Below are 27,430 nucleotides of genomic sequence, written 5' to 3'. Positions count from 1 at the left end.
CGCAGCTAACTGACATGTATGCAACAAGTGTTAATTAAAAAGGAAGCTAATGATTGAAACATGTCAAAAACACATCACTCAACTGCATTTGACATGTTCCAATCATCAACTTCCTTCTCTTCAACACATTTGAGAGACTTAAGAATATTCAATAATGAAAGTAATAATAAGAACACAATACCGTTGGTTCATGATAATCGTCAAAATATAAAGAGCTAGACAACAAATAGATAGCGACATGCAAAATTCAAAAGAATACTACAATTAATTAGCCACATGAGAATTTAGAAAAGACACTACAATCAACAAAACAATATTTAATTTTCTCAATTATATTTTCTATACAAAAAATTCTTTTCAAATTTATCATTACATGATTTTTTTAACAATACACACACACACACACACACACACATTCTTGAGAGAAAATGGGGGCCTAAAAAAATTGAGGCCCCAAGCGATTATTTTAGTGGCCTTATGGTCGAGAGGACCCTGCTTAGAAGTTACAACCTATCATCATTCCATGTACTTAGTAGTCACTAATACAGATCACCTCTCAAAGCAACACATAGTAACACCTGGATCCTTGATCTTCACTTACAATATCCTATTCTGTTTTCATCCTGGCCATTCATTGTTCATTTAATAACTAGATATCCATCAAACAAACACGCCACATTAGTCTGATTATACAAAGTCACGATTCAATCAAACAATTTCAAATGCAATGTACAATTCCACATTCCCAATATCACATAAATATGCATATATGACAAATTAGTGGTCCTCTCATGGGAACCATACCCAAACTGTTAGTGCACCAGAACGTGGTATCCGATTCAAGTTAGTGTGCCGAATCGTGACACCCGATTCAATATGTATGCTACTACGTGACATTCAATATCTCAGTTAGTGTGTTGAAACGTAACACTAAGAAGCCACAATTACAATAACAAAGTATATTCTCATAATCATACAATCAAGTGTTATTCATGGCTTACATTTATTGTCACCCCCGGATCCTACACCCTAGACGAGGGCGGCACTCAACGACCATTGCTGGCCTTGAGCGAACCTTGTCCTAACTTACTTAACCCAACGGAAGACTATGCTAAACTCAGATAAAGAATTAAAGGCATTCTCATAAGATAACTCAATAACTTGTATTGATCAAAAGACAATTAAGTCTCAATACTGTAACATACAAAATATAAAATGAAGGAGACACCAAAACTAAACTACTACATTGTCTATGAAACCTTTAAACTGATTGAGATGGATCCTGGGACATACCCCACAACATCCTAATGGTCTAAACTAGAAAAGCAATAAAAGGATGTCCTCGGGGATGCAAGGAGACTCACCAACTAACTCTGGAGCTCTCAACTGAATCAACGGTGCTTGCGTGATGATCCTGGTTACTTGCGTCTGCATCATAAAACGATGCAGGCCAATTGACATCAATACATTGAATGTACGAGTACGTGAGTTGGAACGCTAAACACATCTATGACGCTTGAAATGGATTAAGGATGAACTTACATTGGATCTGTTTGACTCACAAGATAACAACTCAATATAAAACAATAAATACATATGCAGTATATATATATATATATATATATATATATATATATATATATATATATATATATATATATATATATATATATATATATATATATATATATATATATATATATATATATATATATATATATATATATATTAAACTGGTAAAACAGTGTAAACTCTTAGTTTATTAAAGATAAAACAATAATAAACTCAAATTTACTCATACATGAAAGTAGTATAATTTCTGTGTGAGTTTCTCTAATCGACAACCGCCACTATGAGCCTAAGTGGTGATACAACATCTTGCACACACTGCCAGGACTGTCCTATACCTTGCCATCGGTATAAGACCTTACTTAGCGTAGTAGATCCTCTAGATTGACTTACATGATCATCTAAAAAGTATGACCTGTCAATTCCTATGATGACTTCATGATTTACATTGACACTTGAGTTAATATGAACTCTCATCCCCATATCAGTGCTCAATACTACTCTCAAAACATACTTTAGCTCATGCTTTTAATAAAACTTCCTTCCTTTGGGTTGAGATAATTTACTGAACCCTTTTAAAAGCTCCTTTTTGGAATCAATGTTCCCCTCTTTAGTTCAAAGCTCTTTTGAAATCTCTAAGTTTCCTTTTTACTTAAATGTGAAACATTTATACACTTTTAGGGAATACTTAGTCCCCTTACGAACTTTGAGAAATGAACTCAACTCTTACTCTTAACTTAACTTGAACTTAACTCTTAGGAATACTTAATTCCCTTATATTACTTGGAAGAAAGATCTTCAACTCCTTACTCCTTACTTGACTTGAGCTCTAGGTTATTAAAACAAAGTGAAAACGTTTGTGAAAGACTTTAACCTTTACTCATTCTTTAATTCGGAACTTGAGTCTTAAAACGAAGTTAAAACGTTTAGGCAAGACTCTTGGAAAATTTAAGAAACTTTAATTTAACTTACTTCATAGATTTAGACTCACTCCTTAACTCACTTGACTTCAGTCCTAACTTTCCTTGAATGGATTATGAATTCAAGGTTTCGATTTGAGTTCTTGGATGATTTCTAGGTATTTAGAAATCATTTGAAGTGATTAGAATCATTGGAAGATGTTAATGTACCTTGGAAGGACTTAAAAGGGCTAAACTCTAAAAATTGGATGAAAAACGCCGAGTTAGGCATACTGGTGGTGCACCGCTCGAGGCCTTGGTTGATTGAAACCAATTTCTGGAGCACTGCAGGCGCACCACGCCTACCCTTACCCATGTGCATCTGACAAATTTCTAAACTTGTTTTCCATCTCCAAATTCTCCAAAACTTCCTAGTTCTTTCCCTAAACAGTTGGGGCTATTGATACTATCAATAAATACTGAATTCAACTAAAAAACTCGAATTAACAAGTATCTAATCAACAATATCAGCCAACAATCCAATCAACAAGAAATCAAAATGTTCTTCCAAAAACATGACTCCTAACAAGAAATTGATCCACAAACTCGCTGAACTGAAATAAATTGGTATGTGGGTGGAGTAACCCAACTCAAAAGATCTCACATATCTTAAAGGGATTACCCCGACGAAATCCAAGCAACAATCCTTGGCGTTCTTGCATCTTCTTCTCTTTTCTTCTCGTCTTTTATCTTCTCCCAAAAATCCTAACTTGCGTTCTAATACGTAAACTGAATGGGATCATCTTAGACTCCAACTCATTACCCAAAAACGAAATTAGATAATGGGTTAAGTAAAAGATCAAAACACCCTTAACTAATAAGGGTTTGGATTTTTCCTCTGTTCAATAGCCCAACTTCCGAAAGTCATATCTCCCTCATACCACCTCGGAATTCCGCCAAACTCGGCGTCATTGGGGGAAGATCTTTCCATGCATATAAAAAACTCACCTTAAATCCTCTTGAGCTGGAAGTTATGGCTGTTTGAAAATGACCAAAACTCATTTTTGAAATCTGGAAATTAATTTCAAATTTCCCTATTTAATTCCAAAAATGATTATTCTTGGTCTCTTAGCTTAAACTTAGTTGTTTCAAGTTACGAGATGTTAGATTCATACTTATTTACATTAGTGCAACATTGTCATACATATATGCACTACAACGAAGCAATTGCTAACATACATAACAGATCAAGATTCAACCATTACCTACCTTGATTCACAAGAATAGTCTTTCTTTTAAGCTACACTCCAAATGGGATAACTAGGATTACATGAATGACAATTCCTTTTTCAATAACTAGTATACTAAGGTGAACCACAGATTTAGAACTGTTGAATTAAATAAACCTAGCCTATGTGAAGCATTTGTACACAATTATGGCTCCACTTCTATTTTCCAGACCTTGTGACAGTGGATTTGACCAAGAATTCGCTAGGTATCATCGTTCTTGCATTAGAAATCTCTTCCTTTTTTTTACTAACCTAGGGCATCTTTTCGAGGTATGTGGGTAATCTTCGCCTATTTTTTGTGTTTTGAAAAGAAAAAGGTAAAAAATAGACTTCACATTATTTAAGTTCTGTCCCATCATTCCTGCTCTAGCGAGAGCTCTGCCATCATCATCCCAGTAGCAAATGGTCCGTTGTGGCGGAATGGTGGCCCTAGTTTTCCCTCAACATTTTTATTTTCTAAATAATGATAGTTTTGATCATTATAATAAATACTAATTTACCCCTCGTTCGTCCCCGAACGACTAGAAAAGGGATAACTATGAGCTCTCTTTGGAGTGCTTCCCAAACTAGAAAATTGTACCACTACAAAAACACGAAGGATGGAGATTTTTCAACTCTTAAGAACTAAAGGGTTCTATACTCGGTTAGGGAAAATATGCAACACCAGAAGAAAATAAATGTGCCCAAATTACTCAACCTAGCCTTGCTAGAGCGATTGGATCCCCGATGAGGCAGAGCCACTGTGGCGAGATATCGCTTGCTGTAGCGAGAGATCGGAAACAATAAAAGGGGTTGGGGTTGGGGGTGGGAGGGAATGGTTTCCCCACTTATCTGTTGGAATAGGGGTTTTCACTTGATTGGCATGGAGGAGAAGGCACACACCTTTTATACTCGTCTGATGGAGTTTGGCTGGGATCTACTGACAGAGGCTCCCTCTTTGCACACTCCACATGGGTGAGGGAGTTCTATGTCATCTTACCTACTGTGCGCTGGGATGATCTTCACTCTACCATCTGCCTCCGGGGAGTTGACATCCCCTTGAACCCTCTCTTTATTAATGATATACTCGAGGTGACCGAGGTTCCCAACACAGAGTACGAAGCCAAGCTAAGGGAGATGGACATGACCTAGTTGATAGATACGCTGGTGGAGTCTATGCGTTGGGACATGGTTTAGTGGGATACTACAGAGGGCATCACCATTACTGAATGGTCATTGGATGCTAAGAGGTGGTTGCACTTAGTTACTAGAAGGATTCGCTCGTCGAGCAATTGTATTAACGTGACATTTCCTCGGACCATGGTCAGTGACAGACGTAGAAAATTCATTCAGGGATTCAAAAAATAAAAATATAAACGTGTAAATAATCCAACAAAATAAAATTTCAAGGAAGTAGTAGGTACACAACGTTAGTTTCGTTACAAGAAATCTAAAACTAACATGAGTGATTACAGTGAAATAAAAAGTTATCCCTTTACAATATGTCAATCTAGAACTAGGATGCTAAGTAGAGAAAAAACAGGCTAACTAGAACAAAAAAAATAGCACTTCATAATGCCTCACTCTAGGAGAAGAGTTCTAACTATAAACTCCAAAAAGAGGTTAGTGCTAATACTTCTGAAGCACGTTTACGATACTATTCAACAAATTTCATTTCTCGAAAAGACAAAATAATATCATCTATAGAAACATCATTAAACACATCCTTCTCTATAGAGGAACCATGCAACCGCTCAAGAAGTCATCATTCATTCGACTTCACAACTCATTCTTAATAAATTTATTCACGAAAATGGTCTTTCAACGGGTGCAGTGACAACTGGCAAAAGCAAAGCAAATTTCACTGAACAAAACACAAGAGGATAACGTGAATGTTTTTTTGTATGAACTAATCTTTTTGAAAGATCACAAAGCCTATGTAAATCAGAGAACCTTTTATCTATATCACAACATCAATAATGTCATTTGCTAGTTAAAAATGAAGTGCACACATGCTAAATTTATCAGGATATAATTCAGTCATTCTCAATATTTTCTAGGTATCAAAACTTGAAAATAGTATATGCTATGTTATTACATCAAGCATAATCAAATATTGAGAAGGATCGAAGTCTTGTATAAATAGGGCTGAAACCCAATAATCATCAAGAAAGTCAAGAACAATGTTTAAAATGACTTCAAGTTTGTGTACAATTTCCATAACTAAGATGACAAAAAATTCTAAACAAGAGGCATGCGATATGGTGACAAATTAAAGTCAAAGACACAAAAAGGACAAAGGTCCAACACGAATGCAAAATGATCAAACAATTTGTACAAGTGACGAATTAACAAATATTTCACCCTCATTTAGAAATACGATACAACGATATAAAAGTAAACAAAAGTTTCAAAGATAGTAGTTGAAATACTCCAACATATATAGAGAGTTCAAGTTTAGCTTTTAATTAGCACATAAATTTTCTTACTTCAACAACTTGCAGAGTTCAAATCATAGACCAAACAAATACATCAAGTAGTCCTTAACCAACTTCTTTTAGCTTGTACATACACCTTTTATATGCAACCAAGTACCTAATAGTTTCAGAAACAACATTAGCATGAAAAGTGAACCTAGTTTGAGCTAATCACACTAATAATATATTAAAGTAGTATATCTAGACAGCCCAATGGTCTTGTGTTGTAATTTAGCTTGGAATAAATAATTAAACTGAAGCAAACTAGACATTATAGTCTTCATGATAAATTAGGTATGTCCCAAAGAGTCCAGAATTCACTGCAAAATAAATTTCTTACAGAAAGATAGTAACAATAATACTTAGAAGATTTCTACATCGAAAAAATAGCTAGGAAGAACTTTTCCTATGATATAATGCATTTGAATTCATAAAATAAAAAAATAGATTTCAATATCAACATACGTAAATATAGAGTATATGTACGTATTAGATTTCAAAAACATATTTATAATTCACCTAAAGTGGAGTTCATATATTTAACGATTTCTAACAGATGAAGAATTGGATTTTACAAACTTGAATGACGTTGACATTTCTCTATGTTATTAGATAGTTACGAGTTGTTTGAGCTATGTAACTTTAATATCATAGCAAACTGTTAACACAAAATTATGAAAGCAACTCAAAATAACTCATGATGATGCCTCGATCTGACGCACCACCATTAAGCTAAGAGAAAAGATAATTTATCTACCATCATATGCTTTCCACCTGATTTTGTTAAAGATAACAAAACTCTCACATCGGTAGTTAATGAGATGGGTGGACTCCTTATAAGATAAGTTAAGAGAAAAGATAATTTGTCTACTATCATATGCTTTCCACCTGATTTTGTTAAAGATAACAAAACTCCCACATTGGTAGTTAATGAGATGGTGGACACCTTATAAGGTTTGGGCAATCTTCCTCCTTTTGAGCTAGCTTTTGGGGTGTGAATTAGGCCTAAGACCTAATTTCACATGATATCAGAGCAGGTCCCATCTCACCCAATGCTGGTGCCCCCCCAAAATTAAATTGCTAATCTCACCCCATGTTGATGCCCCCAAAATTAAATTGTTAAGCAATGGTTCTAATTTCATAGATTTATTGTTGTATTTTTCCTACATAGGTAAAAATGCCTCCAAAAATTAGACTATGTCCCTAATTTTGAGCCTAAATGCAAGCATGTTTGTTGTCATATGTTTACCTTTCTTTGACCCTGTCCCTCCTTAGACATCATGTATCTCACTCATGAAAATGCCTAAATTGAGGGTGGCTTTCATGAGTATATAAGAAAAGTACAATGGGGTATGAAAAATATAGGTTAGAAATGATCAACACATGTGGATATGGTGTATTAAGATAGTTTGAATGTATTTACCTTCAAATTGAAAAAAGGGAATAGTGAATGAAAAGAGAGAAAGGAAGGGGAGTCACATTTAATGACTCAAAGGAAGAGAAAAGATTGTCTAACAAAAGAAAGGAAAACAAGGTAAAAAGGGTAACAAGGAGGGCGTAGTCATTGCTCCCAAATGTATCCTACCTTTGCTCTAGCCTATGTTATGAGTTAAGAAAGTCCTATGCATAGTAATCCTAGTCTTATTGTTTTTTTAAGTTGGTGCCAAAATAATAAGGACAAAATTATGAATTATGTATGCATGGTTCGAATTTCATTATGAGAGAGTGTTTCCTATTGTCCCTCATATGCAAATATTTATGTAACGACCCGAAATAAATAAATAAATTAAATAATAGGTACTTAAGGTGATTTAATTATTAATTAAAAATCTGAAATTTTATGGGCATAGTGGTCCTTTCACGTATTAATTAAAATAAATCAGATTTGTATTAATCTAATTTAAATCCTATTTGACTAGTCTTGAATTTAGTCTCCTAATCCTAGTAACTCTCTCTCTCTCACGTTCTCCATATATATCTCTCACGTTGGTTTCTGCCAAAAATAATTTTAAGAACCAGAGAATACATCAAGAATTCTTTACACTTGAAGAACTCACATGAAATTTTTTAAAAAAACAAAAAAAAGCAACCAAAAACGTTAAGGCAAAGAGAAGTTCGTTGAGTGGTGTGGACGTTGAGGTAATTTGGACTGATTTTTGGAGAGAGTTTTGGGCATCAAATTCTTCGTTTGAACATCAATAAAGGTATGGGTTCCTTTCCTCTTGGTCCCTTTCCCAAGAGATCCCTTAGGGTTCACGTAGTTCATCCGAAACTAGGATTGTTTTCCCTTTTGCATGTTCCCTGTCACTAGCTCCCAACGATTTTAGGTTGATATGTTTGGTGACGATCTTGTTTCGAGTATGTGTTCATGATTATGTGTTTATATTTTGTGTCTTTCGGAAATATGAATGTAAATACGTATGTATTTGTGCAAGATTTTGACCATGATTTTGGGTCTTTCTTTAGCATGTTAATAGATTAGAGATTACTCGTGTTTTATGTGCAATTAGAGGCTCTTAATATCGTGATGTTCACATGGTTGAAATGCTAGAAATTCCAGTTAAAGAAATGACCAAATCATACCTTTAACTTGTCTAATGAATCCTAATGAACGACCAAGAAAGAGATGCTCAAATATCCCGTAAAATGCTACATAAAAATGTGTAACAAAGTTTCAGAATCTGGAAATTCGCTACAGGTGAATTCTGGAAATTTTGCGTGTCAAAAATTTTTTTTAAAAAAAGGTGAGGTCTGCAGGGATCGAACCTAGGACCTCACCAACGCACGCTTTAAAAAGGAAAAAAAAATCGCGTTAAGGGGATTTGAACTGGGGTTGGGGGCCAACGAAATTAAAAAAAAAATAAAATGAAAGGGAATGGGGGCTAGGGGAGTTGAACACGCGACTTGGGGGAGGAAAAGGAAAAATTAAACAAACGAGTAAATGAGAGGCGTGGGAATCGAACCCACGACCTCCCAATCGCGAATAAAAAAAAAGATGCGAGGTGTGGGGATCGAACCCACGACCTCAGCGCCGAACTGTGAGGCGAAATAACAAGAAAATAAAGCGAGGTTGTGGGGATGGATTCGATCCCACAACCTCATTGCCACTTGCCTCTATAAAAAAAATTAAAAAAAAATTAAAGATGGAGGGGCTGTGGGGGTTCGAACCCATCACCTCACAGCCTCCTACTCAGCGAAAAAAGAAAGGAAAATAAGGGGGTTGTGGGGGTTTGAACCCACAACCTCCCTATTGTAGCAAATTTAATTCTAAAAATCAAAGGGGTTGTTGGGGCTCGAACCCCCCAACCTTTCGGTTAATTAGTAGTAAAATTAAAATAAAATAAATTTATCCGTTCATGTAAATATTGAGATTTAATTTAAAATTCTAATTAAAAATAGAAAACTAATTCTTTCATGTAAATATTGAGATTTAATTTAGAATTCTAATTAAAAATAGAAAATTAATCCTTTCATGTAAATGTTGAGATCTAATTTAGAATTCTAATTAAAATAGAAATTAATTACTTCATGTAAATGTTGAGATTTAATTTAGAATTCTAATTAAAATAGAAAATTAATTATTTCATGTAAATGTTGAGATTTCAGTTAGAATTCTAATTAAAATAGAAAATTAATTATTTCATGAAAATGTTGAGATTTAATTTAGAATTCTAATTAAAATAGAAAATTAATTATTTCATGTAAATGTTGAGATTTAAGTTAGAATTCTAATTAAAATAAAAAATAACTATTTCATGAAAATGTTGAGATTTAATTTAGAGTTCTAATGTTATGAATATTAGAAATAAAATCAATGAAAAATATAAATGATATTCAAGTGATTCAAGATTTGGGTTCCCGTGTCCAAACCTCTGTATTGATACATAAGTCATACGTGAGTAAAATATTCAAGAATAATGCCATCTACTTAGATAAAAAATTAAGATCTTGTCATATATACAAGATACATAAGTCTTGTAATGCATAATATTAGGAAAGTAAGAATCACTTAACGAACTATAAATGAAGCCACATGGCTTGTATGTATAGACACATAAGTCTAACATACGTTCAAAAATAAGTGAACCTAAGATATACTTAATAAAATGAAGAAATGAACATTCACGAAATAAGAGGTGAGTAACTATGAAAAATAAAGGTGCTAATAATGAATAATGTGGTGACAATCATGATGAGGCTAGTATATGATGAGAGCAATCTCAAATGAGCCTAAGTAAATGTTACCAATACGTACTCACCAATGAGAGTATTGATAATGAAGAGACCAATCTCTATGAACACTCTAATGAAAATATTGAGTTTAAAATATTTAGTACTAATGATGAGATGAGAAATCATCTATTGAGCTATGATGTCCTCATACTAGAAGCCAACTTCCATGATGTATGAGTTGAATGTAATGTAACTTTATACTGAGCACTGATAGGCTAGCTATGAGCAGTGATGCTTTCTTTCGGGAAGGGCGAAGGTTCACGTAACTCTCATGAGATGAGACTGTCCGGCTTGCCGGGTATGTGTCTCCATACATCTCCTAGTCTTTGAACCTATACTGCCACTATAGGGATCTGGCGGGGTTAAATTCCCATATACGCTAGCATGTTATTGAGTCACTTTGGCCGGTGATTCCACCTCTTTTCGGTGTGGGGGAGACACTGAATTACATGATGCTCACATGATCTATGACGGTTAAAGTTAAAGTTTCCAATGAATGAATGAGGCCAGTCTCAAATGAATCACATAAAGAAATGAATGATACCGAAGGTGTTACAATAGGATAATCAAGAGGTGAGCTAGATTCAGGTAATGACATTAGGTTATTCCCGATCATTGCACAACAAACCCGATGAAAGTCTTAAACTACATTCTAGGTATAACTGGTGTTCACACTGGCCTATGAATGAACTGAAATGAGGTACGTATGAGTGAATGAAGAAAACTCTGTGTTTGCTAAAGAAGGCTCCCTAGTTGAGGTCCCATCTGTTGAGCCCTCATTTTGGAAAGTCTTAAGGTCAAGTCCATGATAACAAGGTCTCATGGCATATGAATGAATAATATGAAAGAAGTTATGTGTCATATGTTATGTGCTATATGCAGATGTTATGTGTTGTGTGCAATTTGATAATTATAATGATGCATGTCACTCTCATGGCATAACTTTCCCAATCTCAATTTGGCAAGTCCATTGACCTGACTTCCAAAAATCATGTTGTTAGGAAAAAACTATTCTTTCTCATGCATGTCCCTAGTGTGTGATTGCATATACCCATACTTAGTACAAGTGTGTACTAATTCCATACAAACATCTACTTTTAGGTGTAGGCACATGTGGACGGTCGAGCTACAGGTTCATTTTTGTAGCTATTCGGACGTCAGCATTCCTCCGGAGTTTGGTAGGTTCTCATGCTTTCGAGGATGCTACTGTGTTACATTCTAGCGTAGTTTTAGAGTTGAGCTAGTGGATCATGTTCCACTAGCGTTTCTTTCCTGTTTTGGTTCAGACTTTGTATTAGTGCTATTTTGGCCGATATAAAATTAATACTTAATGAATTATTTTTTTCAGTTACTTATGTCTTAAATGTTAGATGGTTTATGATGAACGATTAGCAAGTATAATTAAAGAATCAAAAATTTCAAATTTTCCACTAAAATTAACCTATGTAAAGTAAGAATGACGTAAGTAGGCTTATTTGCGACCTCTGAGAGATCAACGACGCTGGTCTCGTCTGGAGTCTAGATTCCAGTCGTGACAATTTATATATGAGAGATAGGGTTATCTTTGTGGTGAGGGAACTAATTTTGCATTTGAGAGAATTGCATATGTCATTCACAACCATTTGGGTCGTGATAGGATGGGGAGTAAGGAATTAAGGGGGAAAAGGTAATTCAATGGTGTGCATCTCCAAATATCCATTTGGCTATTTTTTTCTTCTTTGTATTCTCTTTTCTTGAGTATATATAATTGTTTGATTGATAGAAACACCAAAGATGTAAGTAAGATTTTTGCATCAACCCAATTTATTTTGAAATCAAACGAATCGATTCAATTAAGTTCACTTTTCTCATTTTTCATAATAATCCTTATGGCTTAAGAAGAGTAGGCATATCTTAATGTATACAGGAAAAATGAAAGACAATCATCATATCAAGAAAAATGTAGATAGAGAAAATTTGATGACTGAAAAAATATAAAGAGTTGCATAAAATTTATTGAAACATGATTATTTGGAAATAGAGTTGCATACACTTTATTATAACATGACTATTTGGAAATAGAGTTGCATACACTTTATTAAAACAATATTATTTGTGAAGTACCAAAATTTTATTGAAGAAGTGAAATTTGACATAATTAGCTGTGGTTGAATAATGAGCACTGTTGAGTGGTGGTATTATCATCCTGACCTTGCTCAATGTTTGATTCAGATATTTTTGGTCCCTTGAGTAGTCCACCAAAAAGTTCTGCTGGATCATAGTATAACTCTAATTCCTCCATTCTTAGATATTTATCTACCTGCAAATATACAAAAACAACTAGTTAGTTAAACTCACAAGTTTTATACTAATGTATGTGAACTTTAATTCTTTATATTGGACTAATTCTAAGTGACTCAATAAGATTCTAGCCGAGGTGATCATTTACATGAACGACCTAGTAAATATGTGGTCTTGAACTCATGGACAAAATTTTTGTTCCAAGGGCAACACGTTTGAGTTTTGACCGTAAAAGTTTATCTAAGGAAAGTGTCCAAATGTTCAAGATCAACTATTTTCAAGGTTATTTTGTGTGTGCAAATTTTAATCTAAAGTTTGAGATTGCCATTTTACCTGTAATTACATAATTTGCAGCCCTAATATATCTAAGTTTTGTATTGAATCATAAATTTTAAAGTCTTGTTTTAGTTAAATTTTGTGCCTTAACAAAATGTCACATAAATGAAAACGATATATGTGTATATATAAGAGAGAGGGAGATAGACCTTCATAATGCCAATGCCGTAGAACTGTATCATCTCACCAGTAGGTGCATGTCCTTTAAATGGTCCTTCAAAGAAACCCCAATGCCTGAATTTGTATGTCACAACGGGAGGGCCAGTATACACGTTGATCACTTCCCACGCGAATCCTCTTGGAAAAGCTGACCGAAAAGCATTGTGAGACGATTCAAAGGTCTCTTCGTCTTCTTTGTGGTATTTGAATTCATTCGGCATTGAATTCTTCAATAGCGCATTGTAACATCCAACTTTTAGTGTCTCTTCTGCTGACAGTCCTTCTCTTCCTGTTCAGCCGTTCAAAATAAATGATACTTTTTGTATTTTATATTTAAGAAGAATAATTCAAAAGAATTGAGAATTGATTTTTGTAAGACTTACCATTAACAAAGAGCTTAAATTTTTCAAGATTAATGGTCCTAATGTCGTTTACGCAAGTCTTGTATTTAATCTCCATTTCCCACGTCTTTATAGAATTTTGTGTTGTTTCTTCAAGAGATCCTTTTGGCCATACCTGATTTAACCATCAAAACCAAACAGAACAAATCATATTGACAAGAAAAATGATGATAAAATCACTACTTCAATCATGGACATTGATCACATGTTAAAAGCTGAATTCCAACATAAATTTTTTAAATCATTTAATATAAAATTTATATATTTAAAAACCACGTAAAAAATAGTATTCCATTTTAGTTCCTGTGCTTATTAAAAGTAGAAGATCCAAATTTTGTCATTTTATAAAATCAATATATTATTTCTTAATTTTCATATTTACCTTAATCAATAAATGTTAGGGAGAGATTATAAAGTGATGATGAAAGAAAATAATAAAAAATTGAAATCAACAAGTAAGGATTATTTCACAAAGTAAGTAAATGGGCAGGAGGAGAGTACAAAATAATACAATAACTAACAACTCAAAATATTTTAATGACATATGAAAAAATATCACATAACTTAAGAGAGGGAAGGAATAGTTAACAAACCTTGGTTCTTCCTTGTTCAAAGACATTATTAACACTGTCATAAATTGGAGGGCTACCATGTTTCCACTCTATAGTTTCTGCAGCTGCAACATGATCTTCATGGAGGAACCGCCTATACTTATCAATTGCCACTTTAGTTGTTTCCTTCTCACCAGCCATTTTTCAACTACTTCAAGTTTTTAATACTCTCTCTCTCTCTAAGTTTATTGATTTTGGTGAATTTCACTTTGTGTGGTTATGCTTTTTTATAGATGAAATTGTATTGATAATTACATGAACTAAAAATGCACATGGTAAATAATTATTTCGATGACTTGTAATTTATAGGGATGGTATGTTAAATTTATTTTATTGTTTATTATTTCTTAAGAGATGTATCAAGTCAAACCTGGACATGTAAGCTAAACAGATGGACAATTATACTAGTACATATGGCAGGAAATATAATGTCAATAATCTAATTATATTGACTTTCGGAGTGGCATCTGTAGAGATACTGTGGATTATGTGTTCTGTTGCTTGTATTGACAACAGGCGAAGCTCGACCATTTGAGGTTTGGTGGTGAGTTTAAGAGATTACCCATTTCAAAGTTCTAATAGTAACGCATCACTGTGGATTTTGTTATGGGATTGTCTCAGACTTCCAGAGTTGTTGATAGTATTTGGGTAATCGTGGATCAGTTGACTAGTTTAGCACATTTCATTATCATTCAGTCTTCTTTAAGTGTTGAGAGGTTAGCTTAGTGTATATTCAGGAGGTAGTTTGTCACCATGGGATGCATGTGTCTATTATCTATGATACGGATTCCCATTTCACTTCTAGCTTCTAGAGAAACCCTTAGGAGGAGTTGGTACCTAACACGACCTTAGCACAATTTTTCATCTTCGGACTGACTGGCAATTGAAGCATACTATTCAAGTTTGAAAGATATGTTTCGGTCATGTGTGCTGGATTCAAGAGGTCAGTGGACTAGTTCTAAATAACCTTTGCGGAGTTTGTGTATAACAACATTTACCATTCGAGTATTTAGATTGTTCCATTTAAGACCTTATATGGTAGGCATTGTCGCTCTCCCATTGGAGGATTCAGAGCCTAGGTCACGTGGTACTGATTTGCTTCAAGAGGCTTTGGATATAGTTTGTATGATTCACGATATGCTTAGATCCACACAAAGCAGGCATAAGAGTTATGTTGACCGTAGTAAGCCTTTTAGATTATTAGTCGAGTTTCAATCCCTGCAACATGTTTCTATTAGGTCCTTTGGGCTCCTTAGCTGAAATTTGAGTCTGAGTTTTGGACTTTCCAATTCTAGAATAGATCTAATCTTAGAATTACATGTATATCTTCTATGTACTAATCGAGCTTATGGAGGCCCGTTTGGGTTATTTTCATTCAAGTTCGTATGAGTATACCTGCTAGGCTTATGCGGATCTAGTTAAGTTATAGTTTGTTGATATACTTTATTGTCCCGCTTCTTGCTAGATTATTGTGGTGCATGGTTAGACTTATCACTATTGTTCTATTCTCCTGCCTCTTTGATGCCACTTTACGTCCCTCTTTTCATTGTATATTTAGTTTCCAAGCGTGGTTGGCCTTTGATATCCCTATTGGATACCTATTATTTTGGAACTACTCATGTTACACTCTGAATTTGTTTTTCTTAATGCAGACCCGAGCACCAGTCAACCACGTTGATCTCGTGTACAACTGTCGGGACATTTAAAGATCGAAGGTGAGTTCATGGCGTTCTAGTCAGTGCCGGCTCTATGCCTTTGAGAATAAGACTTTTGCCTTAGGCCCCCAAATTTTTATCAAGAATGAATAAATTATGTGTTAAAATTTTTATATAAAAAAATAATTATTTATTATAAAAAGTAATGTTTTTAAAAATATATATTATTTCACTCACTTTAACATCTTTTATTCTTTGTTAAAAAGAATTAATAGTGAAAAGTATTGAACAAAGTGAGTTACAAATTCTTTTTTTTCTTTTTAAAATTTAGTTTCAAGCATTACTACAAGCATATTAAAATGGGTATATCAAGTCATCAACCTCTTGTATCAAATTATATGGTTCTAACTCTTATCTTTATTTAATATTTGTCAACTTATTACTTATAGAATTATATTAACAATTCGTATAATAATTGTATCATTGAAAGGATGTATTTCAATTTAGAGTTGATAAAATCTTACCTAAAACTAATAATATTAAAATACTAAAAACTTTTATCAAATAATGTAAGAAAAATAAATTTTGAATAAATACGTATATGAAGTTTGTTAATATTTTAGGCCTCGAATTGAAATTTCGCTTTAGGCCCTCAATCACGTCGAGCCGCCCCTAGTTCTAGTTTGACTCATCTTTATTTGTATATAGTTTTTGGCTATTATTTTGTATTCAACACAAGTATTTACTTATTTTGCTTATTTATGGAGTTTGTACTCATTTTATTAGCTTTGTACCATCGTCCACCAGGTCATGTTTCTTTCCGTTCCAGCCTTGGGTTTGCTTACCTACCAGTGGGTATCGTTAGGTGTCATTATGACTTGAATTTTTCGATTGTGAGACAAAGCATGTTCCTATAGCACCGATTGTGTGAAGTCTCCTTCAACTAAATTTTTTGAAGATCCAGTTTTATTATCCATCTTGGTTATATTTATCCGTACCAATTCATAACTCAACAAAATATTATCAGATAAAATTCTTCTTCAAATAAAAGCTAACTAGCTAACCGATCCATATATCTTTTTCTTTAAAGTCATAATGACATATTTTAAACCACAAGATCAAAGGATATTTTGGTATATTACACATGTCTTTAATTAACAACTATAAGGTTTAAATAATCTATTATATTTGAAATTTCATGTCCGATCAAACTAAGGGCCCATTTTGACATGATTTCAAATCATAATTTGAAATAATGTTGATTTGATGTTGAAATTTCGTTTTAGAATGCAATATATAATTCATTAATTATATTTTTTTTTCTTATTTACAAGGAAAAGCCCATAATATTTTGAAAACTTTCAAAATATCCCAATAATTCTTGTACTATCTAACCAATGCACAAATTGTCGTTCACAAATAAGGTACAAAGAATACTAATGCGCTAAATTAAAAAAATTACACATCTCCATATATGTTGTACTTATAAATATTTATGTTCAAATGTTCTTACAAACTTTCAAATTCACATAATTTTACATATATTTATTGATTGAATACATTTTTAAAAGATAGTAACTAACTATTCTTTTAGGGAAAATGCACAAGTACCCCTCAACCTATGTCTGAAATCCCAGAGACACACTTATTATATACTAAGGTCCTATTACCCCCTGAACTTATTTGATAAGTAATTTTTTACCCCTTTTCGGCTTACATGGCACTAGTCTGGAAAAAAAAGTCAACCAATGTTGGGCTCACAAGATAGTGCCACGTAGACTGAAAAGGGATAGAAAATTATTAATAAAATAAGTTCCGGTGGGTAATAGGATCTTAGTATAGTATTAGTGTGTCTCTGATTTCGGGCATAGGTTGAAGGGGTACATGTGCATCATCCTTATTCTTTTATAAAATCATCATATTATACGAACAATCTCTTCACACCGAGAATGATTATTATATTTTACAAAATTTAAAATTATGAATCTCTTTTTATTTAAAATATAAATGATAGGTCAAGTTCATATTTTAAACCAAATCAAAGTTCCAATTTGGAATTCCAAATCTAATTTTTGGACAATTTTGGGATTTAAAATCACGATTTGAATAATGTGTTGATATCATAAACAATCATTGATTTGAAATAGAAACTTAAAATTAGATTTTCAAAATCTATAGAGAAATCAGTTATTTCGTAGGATAGGGTAGGGCGTGAGAATCACAACTCAAATTCTAAATGGGCCAAGCAAGCCAAATTTTGGGTTGAAATTTTTATATATTAATACTAATTAGAACCATTTATACAATGTTTTCACTATTAGTTGACGACTAATTTTGGTAATTTTGTGTAGTATTACAAACTTTTATAATACTATAATAATAATAATAATAATAATAATAATAATAATAATAATAATGAAATACTCTTAATCCAACAAGAATAAAAACTTCATTGGTTACATTTTGATTATTTTGAATTTTTCTAAATTACCGTTGTGAACTTGAAAACAAAATAGAGGAGCTAAATGGGGTGGTGTGGGGCAAGGCTAATTAGGGAGGGGTGGGGTGGGTATTGAAAAACAAAAAAATATTAATTGGGGTTTGGTAGGGTGTGTTGAATCTATGGCGGGGTAAAAATTAACCCACCTGCCCCGCCCTAACTCATTCTATTGATATTACTACTTATTATTTTGTTCTCCCTTTATTTCTCCTTCCTCTACCTATGTACATAATAAAAAGTGTCAAAAATTATTAAGAATTCTTTGCACATAATATTTCAAGTGGAATAAATCAATCATCATACAAAAGTATAGTTTCCTTGGCCTATAAATCAAGTGGAATAAATCAATTATCATACTCCTTCTTTTGATAGTGATTGCTTGGCCTATGAAAATATAATTATACAAAAGTATAGTTCCCTCGAACACATAAATGTTGGAAGAAGGATAAAGGAAAATGAAATTTGATGTTATGCCTCCTTCTTTTGATAGTGATTGCTTGGCCCTCGAACACGTAAATGTTGGAAGAAGGAAAAAGGAAAATGAAATTTGATGTTATGCCTCCTTCTTTTGATAGTGGTTGCTTGGCCTATGAAAATATAATTATGCAAAAGTATAGTTCCCTCGAACACGTAAATGTTGGAAGAAGGAAAAAGGAAAATGAAATTTGATGTTATGCCTCCTTCTTTTGATAGTGGTTGCTTGGCCTATGAAAATATAATTATGCAAAAGTATAGTTCCCTCGAACACGTAAATGTTGGAAGAAGGAAAAAGAAAAATGAAAATTGATGTTATGACTCCTTCTTTTGATAGTGGTTGCTTGGCCTATGAAAATATAATTATGCAAAAGTATAGTTCCCTCGAACACGTAAATGTTGGATGAAGGAAAAAGGAAAATGAAATTTGATGTTATGCCTCCTTCTTTTGGTAGTGGTTGCTTGGCCTATGAAAATATAATTATACAAAAGTATAGCTCCCTCGAACACGTAAATGTTGGAAGAAGGAAAAAGGAAAATGAAATTTGATGTTATGCCTCCTTCTTTTGATAGTAGTTGCTTGGCCTATGAAAATATAATTATGCAAAAGTATCGCTCCCTCGAACACGAAGAAGGAAAAAGGAAAATGAAATTTGATGTTATGCCTCCTTCTTTTGATAGTGGTTGCTTGGCCTATGAAAATATAATTATGCAAAAGTATAGTTCCCTCGAACACGTAAATGTTGGAAGAAGGAAAAAGGAAAATGAAATTTGATGTTATGCCTCCTTCTTTTTATAGTGGTTGCTTGGCCTATGAAAATATAATTATGCAAATGTATAGTTCCCTCGAACACGTAAATGTTGGAAGAAGGAAAAGGAAAATGAAATTTGATGTTATGACTCCTTCTTTTGATAGTGGTTGCTTGGCCTATGAAAATATAATTATACAAAAGTATAGTTCCCTCAAACACGTAAATGTTGGAAGAAGGAAAAAGGAAAATGAAATTGGATGTTATGCCTCCTTCTTTTGATAGTGGTTGCTTGGCCTATGAAAATATAATTATGCAAAAGTATAGTTCCCTCGAACACGTAAATGTTGGAAGAAGGAAAAAGGAAAATGAAATTTGATGTTATGCCTCCTTCTTTTGATAGTGGTTTCTTGGCCTATGAAAATATAATTATGCAAAAGTATAATTCCCTCGAACACGTAAATGTTGGAAGAAGGAAAAAGGAAAATGAAATTTTATGTTATGCCTCCTTCTTTTGATATTGGTTGCTTGGCCTATGAAAATATAATTATGCAAAAGTATAGTTTCCTCGAACACGTAAATGTTGGAAGAAGGAAAAAGGAAAATGAAATTTGATGTTGATTGGGAGGATTTCATTATTGAGACCCTCCTGCTTCATCAGGTGGACCTAGAAATGGGATATTATAAGTCATGCTTTATTTGGGTTAGTATTCGGTTATGGGGCGGATAGTGGATTTATGGGTTAAAAAAAAGCTTAAACGGATAGTTTAATAGGATTAAGACACGTGTAAAAAATTAGTGAGAGTGGTATATGTTTACCTTTAATTGGACGGTAGGGGCTTATGTTGATCCAAAGTATAACGGATGGCATGGACTTACCATTTATTAAAGTTCGGGGATATATCCGTCTCTTTTTCCTTAATAATAAAGTAATTATTTCGCTTTCTAAGGGTTTTTAATTATTACTCCATATGTCTTTAATAACTTGTCCACTTTTGAACTGGCACACCTATTAAGAAAATAATTATTGACATGGTGAATTTATCATTTTACCCCTGTTGTAATTATGAAGTTGATGAATTAAAAATTTAATATTTTCAAGAAGTTCTACATTTTTCAAAAAAAATAATTAAGGGTATAATTGGTAAAAAAAAATCTTTTTTTAATTTGTCAGAATGAACAAGTTATTAGACACAAATACAAAAGAAAAAATGGACAAATAATTGAGGACATAAGGAATATTATATAATCAAAACAAAAGTCATTATCTCATGCATTTGAAACCAAAAATTTCAAAGAAAAGAAAGGAGTAGACAAGTATTAATTAAACATTAATATGTCATATCGAAAGAGGTGATGATCCAACATAATCTAATATGTTACGTTAAAGGAAGTAACAGTTCAACGTTGTATAATATGTCACATTGAACGAGGTGCCGATCTAATATCTCGCTGAAGAAGGTGATGGTCCAATATATTGTATAATATGACATATTGAAGGAGGTGATGATCCAACAATATAAATGCAACAGTTGATATCTCAATATATGTAGCGACCTTGTATGTCACGTGCAAAACAAAAACTAATCTACTACTCGTAACGTTTAAAAGACTAATTTTAGAAATAAGTAAATAAATAAAATATTCACTTATAATTTAATGGTAGAAATTAGGCCTATTCTTAAAGATCTTAAAAGTTTATTGAAGACTCAATTGCACATTAAAATGAATATCAAAATAATTAGAGAAAAAATATAAAGTCATCACTAAAGTCGTCCCGAATTTTTAAAAGACCACTTAACTTTGCAATTGTCCTATTACCCAACAAAACAATTTTGAATGGATATAATTATATCATTTTTCGTCCATCTGACATAGAGAGTGGTGTGCACTCTCTTAAAGAGAGTAGACAGCCTAAAATAACTAATATAATTTTATTTTTACAATATTTTATTATAAAATATATTTTCTTATTTTTCTTATTATTTTAACTATTTTTCTCTTTCTTTCTGCTTTCTTTTAAAAAATTCATTGTCATCTCCATTCATTTTAATGTCACCATTGTTATCACAACTTCACCTTCCTTTTTTTTTTTTACTATTAGTTTCTCTCTTTAGTTTTAAAATTTTATCTAAATATTTTCTTACATTTCAAATAATTCGATAAACTGATTAGATTTCAAGATGATTAGGAAGTATCATACAGTTTTTTATTCGATTCAATTAAGTTCTTTCAATTTTTGAGAAATTAATTGATTCTTTTAAAATTATCATTTCAATTTTAAATTTATATGAAAATGAGTAGTTGATGATAGCTTCGAAATTTTAAATTTTTTAAAAAATAATTAATTTTGTTATCAATAATTCAATAAACTTTAAATAATAGTATGAATTTATGAAGAATTTGACGGGAGAAGAAGAAGAAGAAAAAAATGGAAGTGAGTTTCAATTTGACATGGAGGATGGGAGGAGAAGAAAATAAAAGAAAATGAAGAGATGAATCACTTGAAAGTGGGAGGTGGAAGATGAAATGAAATTTAGATATATCAAAATTTAAATTCAAAAGTAAGAGAGAGAGAGAGATAGAGAGAAATAAAGAAAGAAAAAGATAAAAGGAAAAATTTAAAATGAAAAAAAAATATTTTTAATTAAATTAACACGTGTCATGTAATAATTTGGGTGTGAACTCACTTCCTTCTTAAAATTTGGGGTTGATTGAAAATGGTATAATAATATCTATTCAAAATTGTCTAGTGGAGTAATAGGACAATTGCAAAGTTAAGATGTTTTTTTGAAAATTTGAGGCAACTTTAACTTTATGTCTTTTCTCAAATAATTAAGCACCTTCCAATTGTTTTTCTTTATTATTCAACACAACATTAGGGTCCTACTGTTTTAAACTATTTTTAAACTTTTGAATATTAAAGAAGTATACTAGTTGCATGACTTGAATCCATTATACTATATTATAACCAAAACGTGACTTCAATACACTGCACGACCAGTTACACACTTCAAAGCAGCCAATAAGTCACCAGATTCAAATTTACTTTATATATGTATAGATGTAATATAGGAATTACATACGATTCTCATAATTATTACAAAATATAGATGTCTATATACATCACTTCATACAAGACTTTGAAAAAGTATCAATTTCAACTTTTAAAGACTCGAGTTCAAGAAAGCTCATGTAACTATTTCACATAATGTCAAATACTAACATGTTTTGCTCAATATATATGTTATGTTATTACATCAAGCATAATCAAATATTGAGAAGGATCAAAGCCTAGTATAAATAGGGCTGAAACCCAATAATCATCAAGAAATCAAGAACAATGTTTAAAATGACTTCTAGTTTGTGTACAATTTCCATAACTTAGATGAACCACAAATTCAAAGTCAAGATGACAAAAAATTCTAAACAAGAGGCATGCGATATGATGACAAATTAAAGTCAAAGCCACAAAAAGGACAAAGGTCCAACACGAATGCAAAATGATCAAGCAATTTGTATAAGTGACGAATTAACAAACATTTCAAACTTATTTAGAAATACAATACAACGATATAAAAGTAAACAAAAGTTTCAAGATAGTAGTTGAAAAACTCCAACATATATTGAGAGTTCAAGTTTAGTTTTTTAGCACATAAATTATACTCCTACTACAACTTGAAGAGCTCAAATCATTGACCAAACAAATGCATCAAGTAGTCCTTTCTTTTAGCTTGTACATACACCTTCTAGCTATATGCAAGCAAGTACCTAATAGTTTCAGAAACAACATTAGCATGAAAAGTGAGTAGCTTGAGATAATCACACTAATAATATATTAAAGTAGTATACCTAGACAGCCCAATGGTCTTGTGTTGTAATTTAGCTTCGAAAATATAATTAAACTGAAACAAACTAGACTTTATAGTCTTCATGATAGTTTTAGGTATGTTCCCAAAGAGTCCAGAATTCACTGCAAAATAAATTTCTTACATAAAGATACTAACAATAATACGTAGAAGATTTATACATCGAAAAAACTAGCTAGGAAGAACTTGTCCTATAATATAATGCATTTGAATTCATAAAATAAAAAATAGATTTCAGTATCAACATATGTAAATATAGAGTATATGTACGTATTAGATTTCAAAAACATATTTATAATTCGTCTAAAGTGGAGTTCATATATTAAACCATTTCTAACAGAAGAAAAATTGGATTTTACAAACTTGAATGACATTGACATTTCTCTATGTTATTAGATTTTTACGAATTGTTTGAGCTATGTAACTTTAATATCATAGCAAACTGTTAACACAAAATTATGAAAGCAACTCAAAATAACTCATGACAATGCCTCGATCTGACGCACCACCAGTAAGCTAAGAGAAAAGATAATTTATCTACCACCATATGCTTTCCACCTGATTTTGTTAAAGAATAACAAAACTTCCACATCGGTGGTTAATGAGATGGGTGGACTCCTTATAATGTTTGGGCAATCTTCCTCCCTTTGAGCTAGCTTTTAGGGTGTGAGTTAGGCCTAAGACCTAATTTTACATGGTATCAGAGTATGCACCCAAAATTAAATTGCCCATGCACCAGATGTTAAGCAATGGGTCTAATTTCACAGATTTATTGTCCTATTTTTCCTACATAGGTAAAAATGCCTCACAAAATTAGACCCTGTCCCTAATTTTGAGCCTAAATGAAAGCATGTTTGTTGTCATATGTTTACCTTCCTTAGACCCTGTCCCTCCTTAGACATCATGTACCCACTCATGAAAATGCCTAAATTGAGGGTGACTACCATGAGTATATAAGAAAAGTACAATGGAGTATGAAAAATATAGGTTAGAAATGATCAACACATGTGGATATGATGTATTAAGATAGTTTGAATGTATTTACCTTCAAATTGAAAAAAAGGAATAGTGAATGAAAACAGAGAAAGGAAGGGGAGTCACATTCGAAATATTATTAATTAACGACTCAAAGGAAGAGAAAAGATTGTCTAACAAAAGAAAGGAAAACAAGGTAAAAAGGGTAACAAGGAGGGCGTAGTCATTGCCCCCAAATGTATCCTACCTTTGGCTCAAGCCTATGTTATGAGTTAAGAAAAACCTATATATAGTAATCCTAGTCTTATTGTTTGTAAAGTTGGTGCCAAAATAATAAGGACAAAATAATGAGTTATGTATGCATGGTTTGAATTTCATTATGAGAGAGTGTTTCCTATTGTCCCTCATACACAAATATTTATATGTGAGCGATAGGGTTATCTTTGTGGTGAGGGAACTAAGTTTACATTTGAGAAAATTGCTTATGTCATTCACAACCATTTGGATCGTGATAGGATGGGGAGTAAGGAATTAAGGGGGAGGGGCGGGTGGAGGGAGGTAATTCAATGGTGTGCATCTCCAAATGTCCATTTGGCTATTTTTTTCTTCTTTGTATTCTCTTTGCTTGAGTATATATAATTGTTTGATTGATAGAAACACCAAAGATGTAAGTAAGATTTTTGCATCAACCCAATTTAGTTTGAAATCAAACGAATCGATTCCATTAAGTTCACTTTTCTCATTTTTCATAATAATCCTTATGGCTTAAGAAGAGTAGGCATATCTTAATGTATACAGGAAAAATGAAAGACAATCATCATATCAAGAAAAATGTAAATAGAGAAAGCTTTTTTACTGAAAAAATATAAAGAGTTGCATAAAATTTATTGAAACATGATTATTTGGAAATAGAGTTGCATACACTTTATTATAACATGACTATTTGGAAATAGAGTTGCATACACTTTATTAAAACATTGCTATTTGGGAAGTACCAAAATTTTATTGAAGAAGTGAAATTTATCATAATTAGCTGTGGTTGAATAATGGGCACTGTTGAGTGGTGGTATTATCATCCTGGCCTTGCTCAATGTTAGATTCAGATATTTTTGGTCCCTTGAGTAGTCCAACAAAAAGTTCTGTTGGATCATAGTATAACTCTAATTCCTCCATTCTTAGATATTTATCTACCTGCAAATATACAAAAACAAATAGTTAGTTAAACTCATAAGTTTTATACTAATGTATGTGAACTTTAATTCTTTATATTGGACTAATTCTAAGTGACTCAATAAGATTCTAGCCGAGGTGATCATTTACATAAACGACCTAGTAAATATGTGGTCTTGAACTCATGGACAAAATTTTTGTTCCAAGGGCAACACGTTTGAGTTTTGACCGTAAAAGTTTATCTAAGGCAAGTGTGGCCAAATGTTCAAGATCAACTATTTTCAAGGTTATTTAGTATGTGCAAATTTTAATCTAAAGTTTGAGATTGCCATTTTACCTGTAATTACATAATTTGCAGCCCTAATATATCTAAGTTTTGTATTGAATCATAAATTTTAAAGTCTTGTTTTAGTTAAATTTTGAACCTTAACAAAATGTCACATAAATGAAAACGATATATGTGTATATATAAGAGAGAGGGAGATAGACCTTCATAATGCCAATGCCGTAGAACTGTATCATCTCACCAGTAGGTGCATGTCCTTTCAATGGTCCTTCAAAGAAACCCCAATGCCTGAATTTGTATGTCACAACGGGAGGGCCAGTATACACGTTGATCACTTCCCACGCGAATCCTCTTGGAAAAGTTGACCGAAAAGCATTGTGAGACGATTAAAAGGTCTCTTCGTCTTCTTTGTGGTATTTGAATTCATTCGGCATTGAATTCTTCAATAGCGCGTTGTAACATCAACTTTTAGTGTCTCTTCTGCTGACAGTCCTTCTCTTCCTGTTCAGCCGTTCAAAATAAATGATACTTTTTGTATTTTATATTTAAGAAGAATAATTCAAAAGAATTGAGAATTGATTTTTGTAAGACTTACCATTAACAAAGAGCTTGAATTTTTCAAGATTAATGGTCCTAATGTCATTTACGCCAGTCTTGTATTTAATCTCCATTTCCCACGTCTTTATAGAATTTTGTATTGTTTCTTCAAGAGATCCTTTTGGCCATACCTGATTTAACCATCAAAACCTAACAGAACAAATCATATTGACAAGAAAATGATGATAAAATCACTACTTCAATCATGGACATTGATCACATGTTAAAAGCTGAATTCCAACATAAAAATTCTAAATCATTTAATATAAAATTTATATATTTAAAAACCACATAAAAAATAGTATTCCATTTTAGTTCCTGTGCTTATTAAAAGTAGAAGATCCAAATTTTGTCATTTTATAAAATCAATATATCATTTCTTAATTTTCATATTTACCTTGATCAATAAATGTTAGAGAGAGATTATAAAGTGATGATGAACGAAAATAATAACAAATTGATATCAACAAGTAAGAATTATTTCACAAAGTAAGTAAATGGGCAGGAGGGGAGTACAAAATAATACAATAACTAACAACTCAAAATATCTAAATGACATATGAAAAAATATCACATAACTTAAGAGAGGGAAAGAATAGTTAACAAACCTTGGTTCTTCCTTGTTCAAAGACATTATTAACACTGTCATAAATTGGAGGGCTACCATGTCTCCGCTCCATAGTTTCTGCAGCAGCAACATGATCTTCATGGAGGAACCGCCTATTTTTCAACTACTTCAAGTTTTTAATACTCTCTCTCTTTAAGTTTATTGATTTGGTAAATTTCACTTTGTGTGGTTATGCCTTTTTATAGATGAAATTATATACTGATAATTACATGAACTAGAAATGCACATGGTAAATAAATATTTAGATGACTTATAATTTATAGGGATGATATGTTAATATTATTTTATAGTTTA

At 32.4% G+C, this 27,430-nt stretch overlaps 1 protein-coding gene, 3 long non-coding RNA genes and 1 pseudogene across 4 annotated transcripts; 2 read left to right on the top strand and 3 right to left on the bottom strand.

The window, feature by feature from the left end:
• Nucleotides 1-302: 302 nt before the first annotated feature.
• LOC112940905 (uncharacterized) lies at nucleotides 303-7,968 on the bottom strand. Its single transcript, XR_003245183.2, has 2 exons — nucleotides 7,463-7,968; nucleotides 303-1,428 (listed from the first exon to the last, which is right to left on the bottom strand). It is a non-coding gene; the product is annotated as an uncharacterized lncRNA (long non-coding RNA).
• A 173-nt stretch (nucleotides 7,969-8,141) lies between these two features.
• On the top strand, nucleotides 8,142-11,801 carry LOC138337043 (uncharacterized). Its single transcript, XR_003245182.2, has 2 exons — nucleotides 8,142-8,417; nucleotides 11,548-11,801. It is a non-coding gene; the product is annotated as an uncharacterized lncRNA (long non-coding RNA).
• Nucleotides 11,802-11,902: 101 nt separating this feature from the next.
• Nucleotides 11,903-17,089, top strand: LOC104645545 (uncharacterized). Its single transcript, XR_003245180.2, has 3 exons — nucleotides 11,903-12,112; nucleotides 15,886-15,948; nucleotides 16,696-17,089. It is a non-coding gene; the product is annotated as an uncharacterized lncRNA (long non-coding RNA).
• On the bottom strand, nucleotides 12,402-14,646 carry LOC101249032 (pathogen-related protein). Its single transcript, XM_004231540.5, has 4 exons — nucleotides 14,216-14,646; nucleotides 13,605-13,737; nucleotides 13,212-13,510; nucleotides 12,402-12,745 (listed from the first exon to the last, which is right to left on the bottom strand). Exons 1-4 carry the CDS (start codon nucleotides 14,372-14,374, stop codon nucleotides 12,584-12,586), a joined length of 753 nt encoding a protein of 250 aa, XP_004231588.2. The 5' UTR covers nucleotides 14,375-14,646; the 3' UTR covers nucleotides 12,402-12,583.
• An 8,232-nt stretch (nucleotides 17,090-25,321) lies between the features above and the next one.
• LOC101262158 (pathogen-related protein-like) lies at nucleotides 25,322-27,367 on the bottom strand (annotated as a pseudogene).
• Between the last annotated feature and the right edge of the window lie 63 nt (nucleotides 27,368-27,430).

The sequence above is a fragment of the Solanum lycopersicum genome, chromosome 2 (genome assembly GCF_036512215.1).
Source record: "Solanum lycopersicum chromosome 2, SLM_r2.1".
Taxonomy (NCBI): domain Eukaryota; kingdom Viridiplantae; phylum Streptophyta; class Magnoliopsida; order Solanales; family Solanaceae; genus Solanum; species Solanum lycopersicum.
This window is presented reverse-complemented; position numbering and strand designations above follow the sequence as displayed.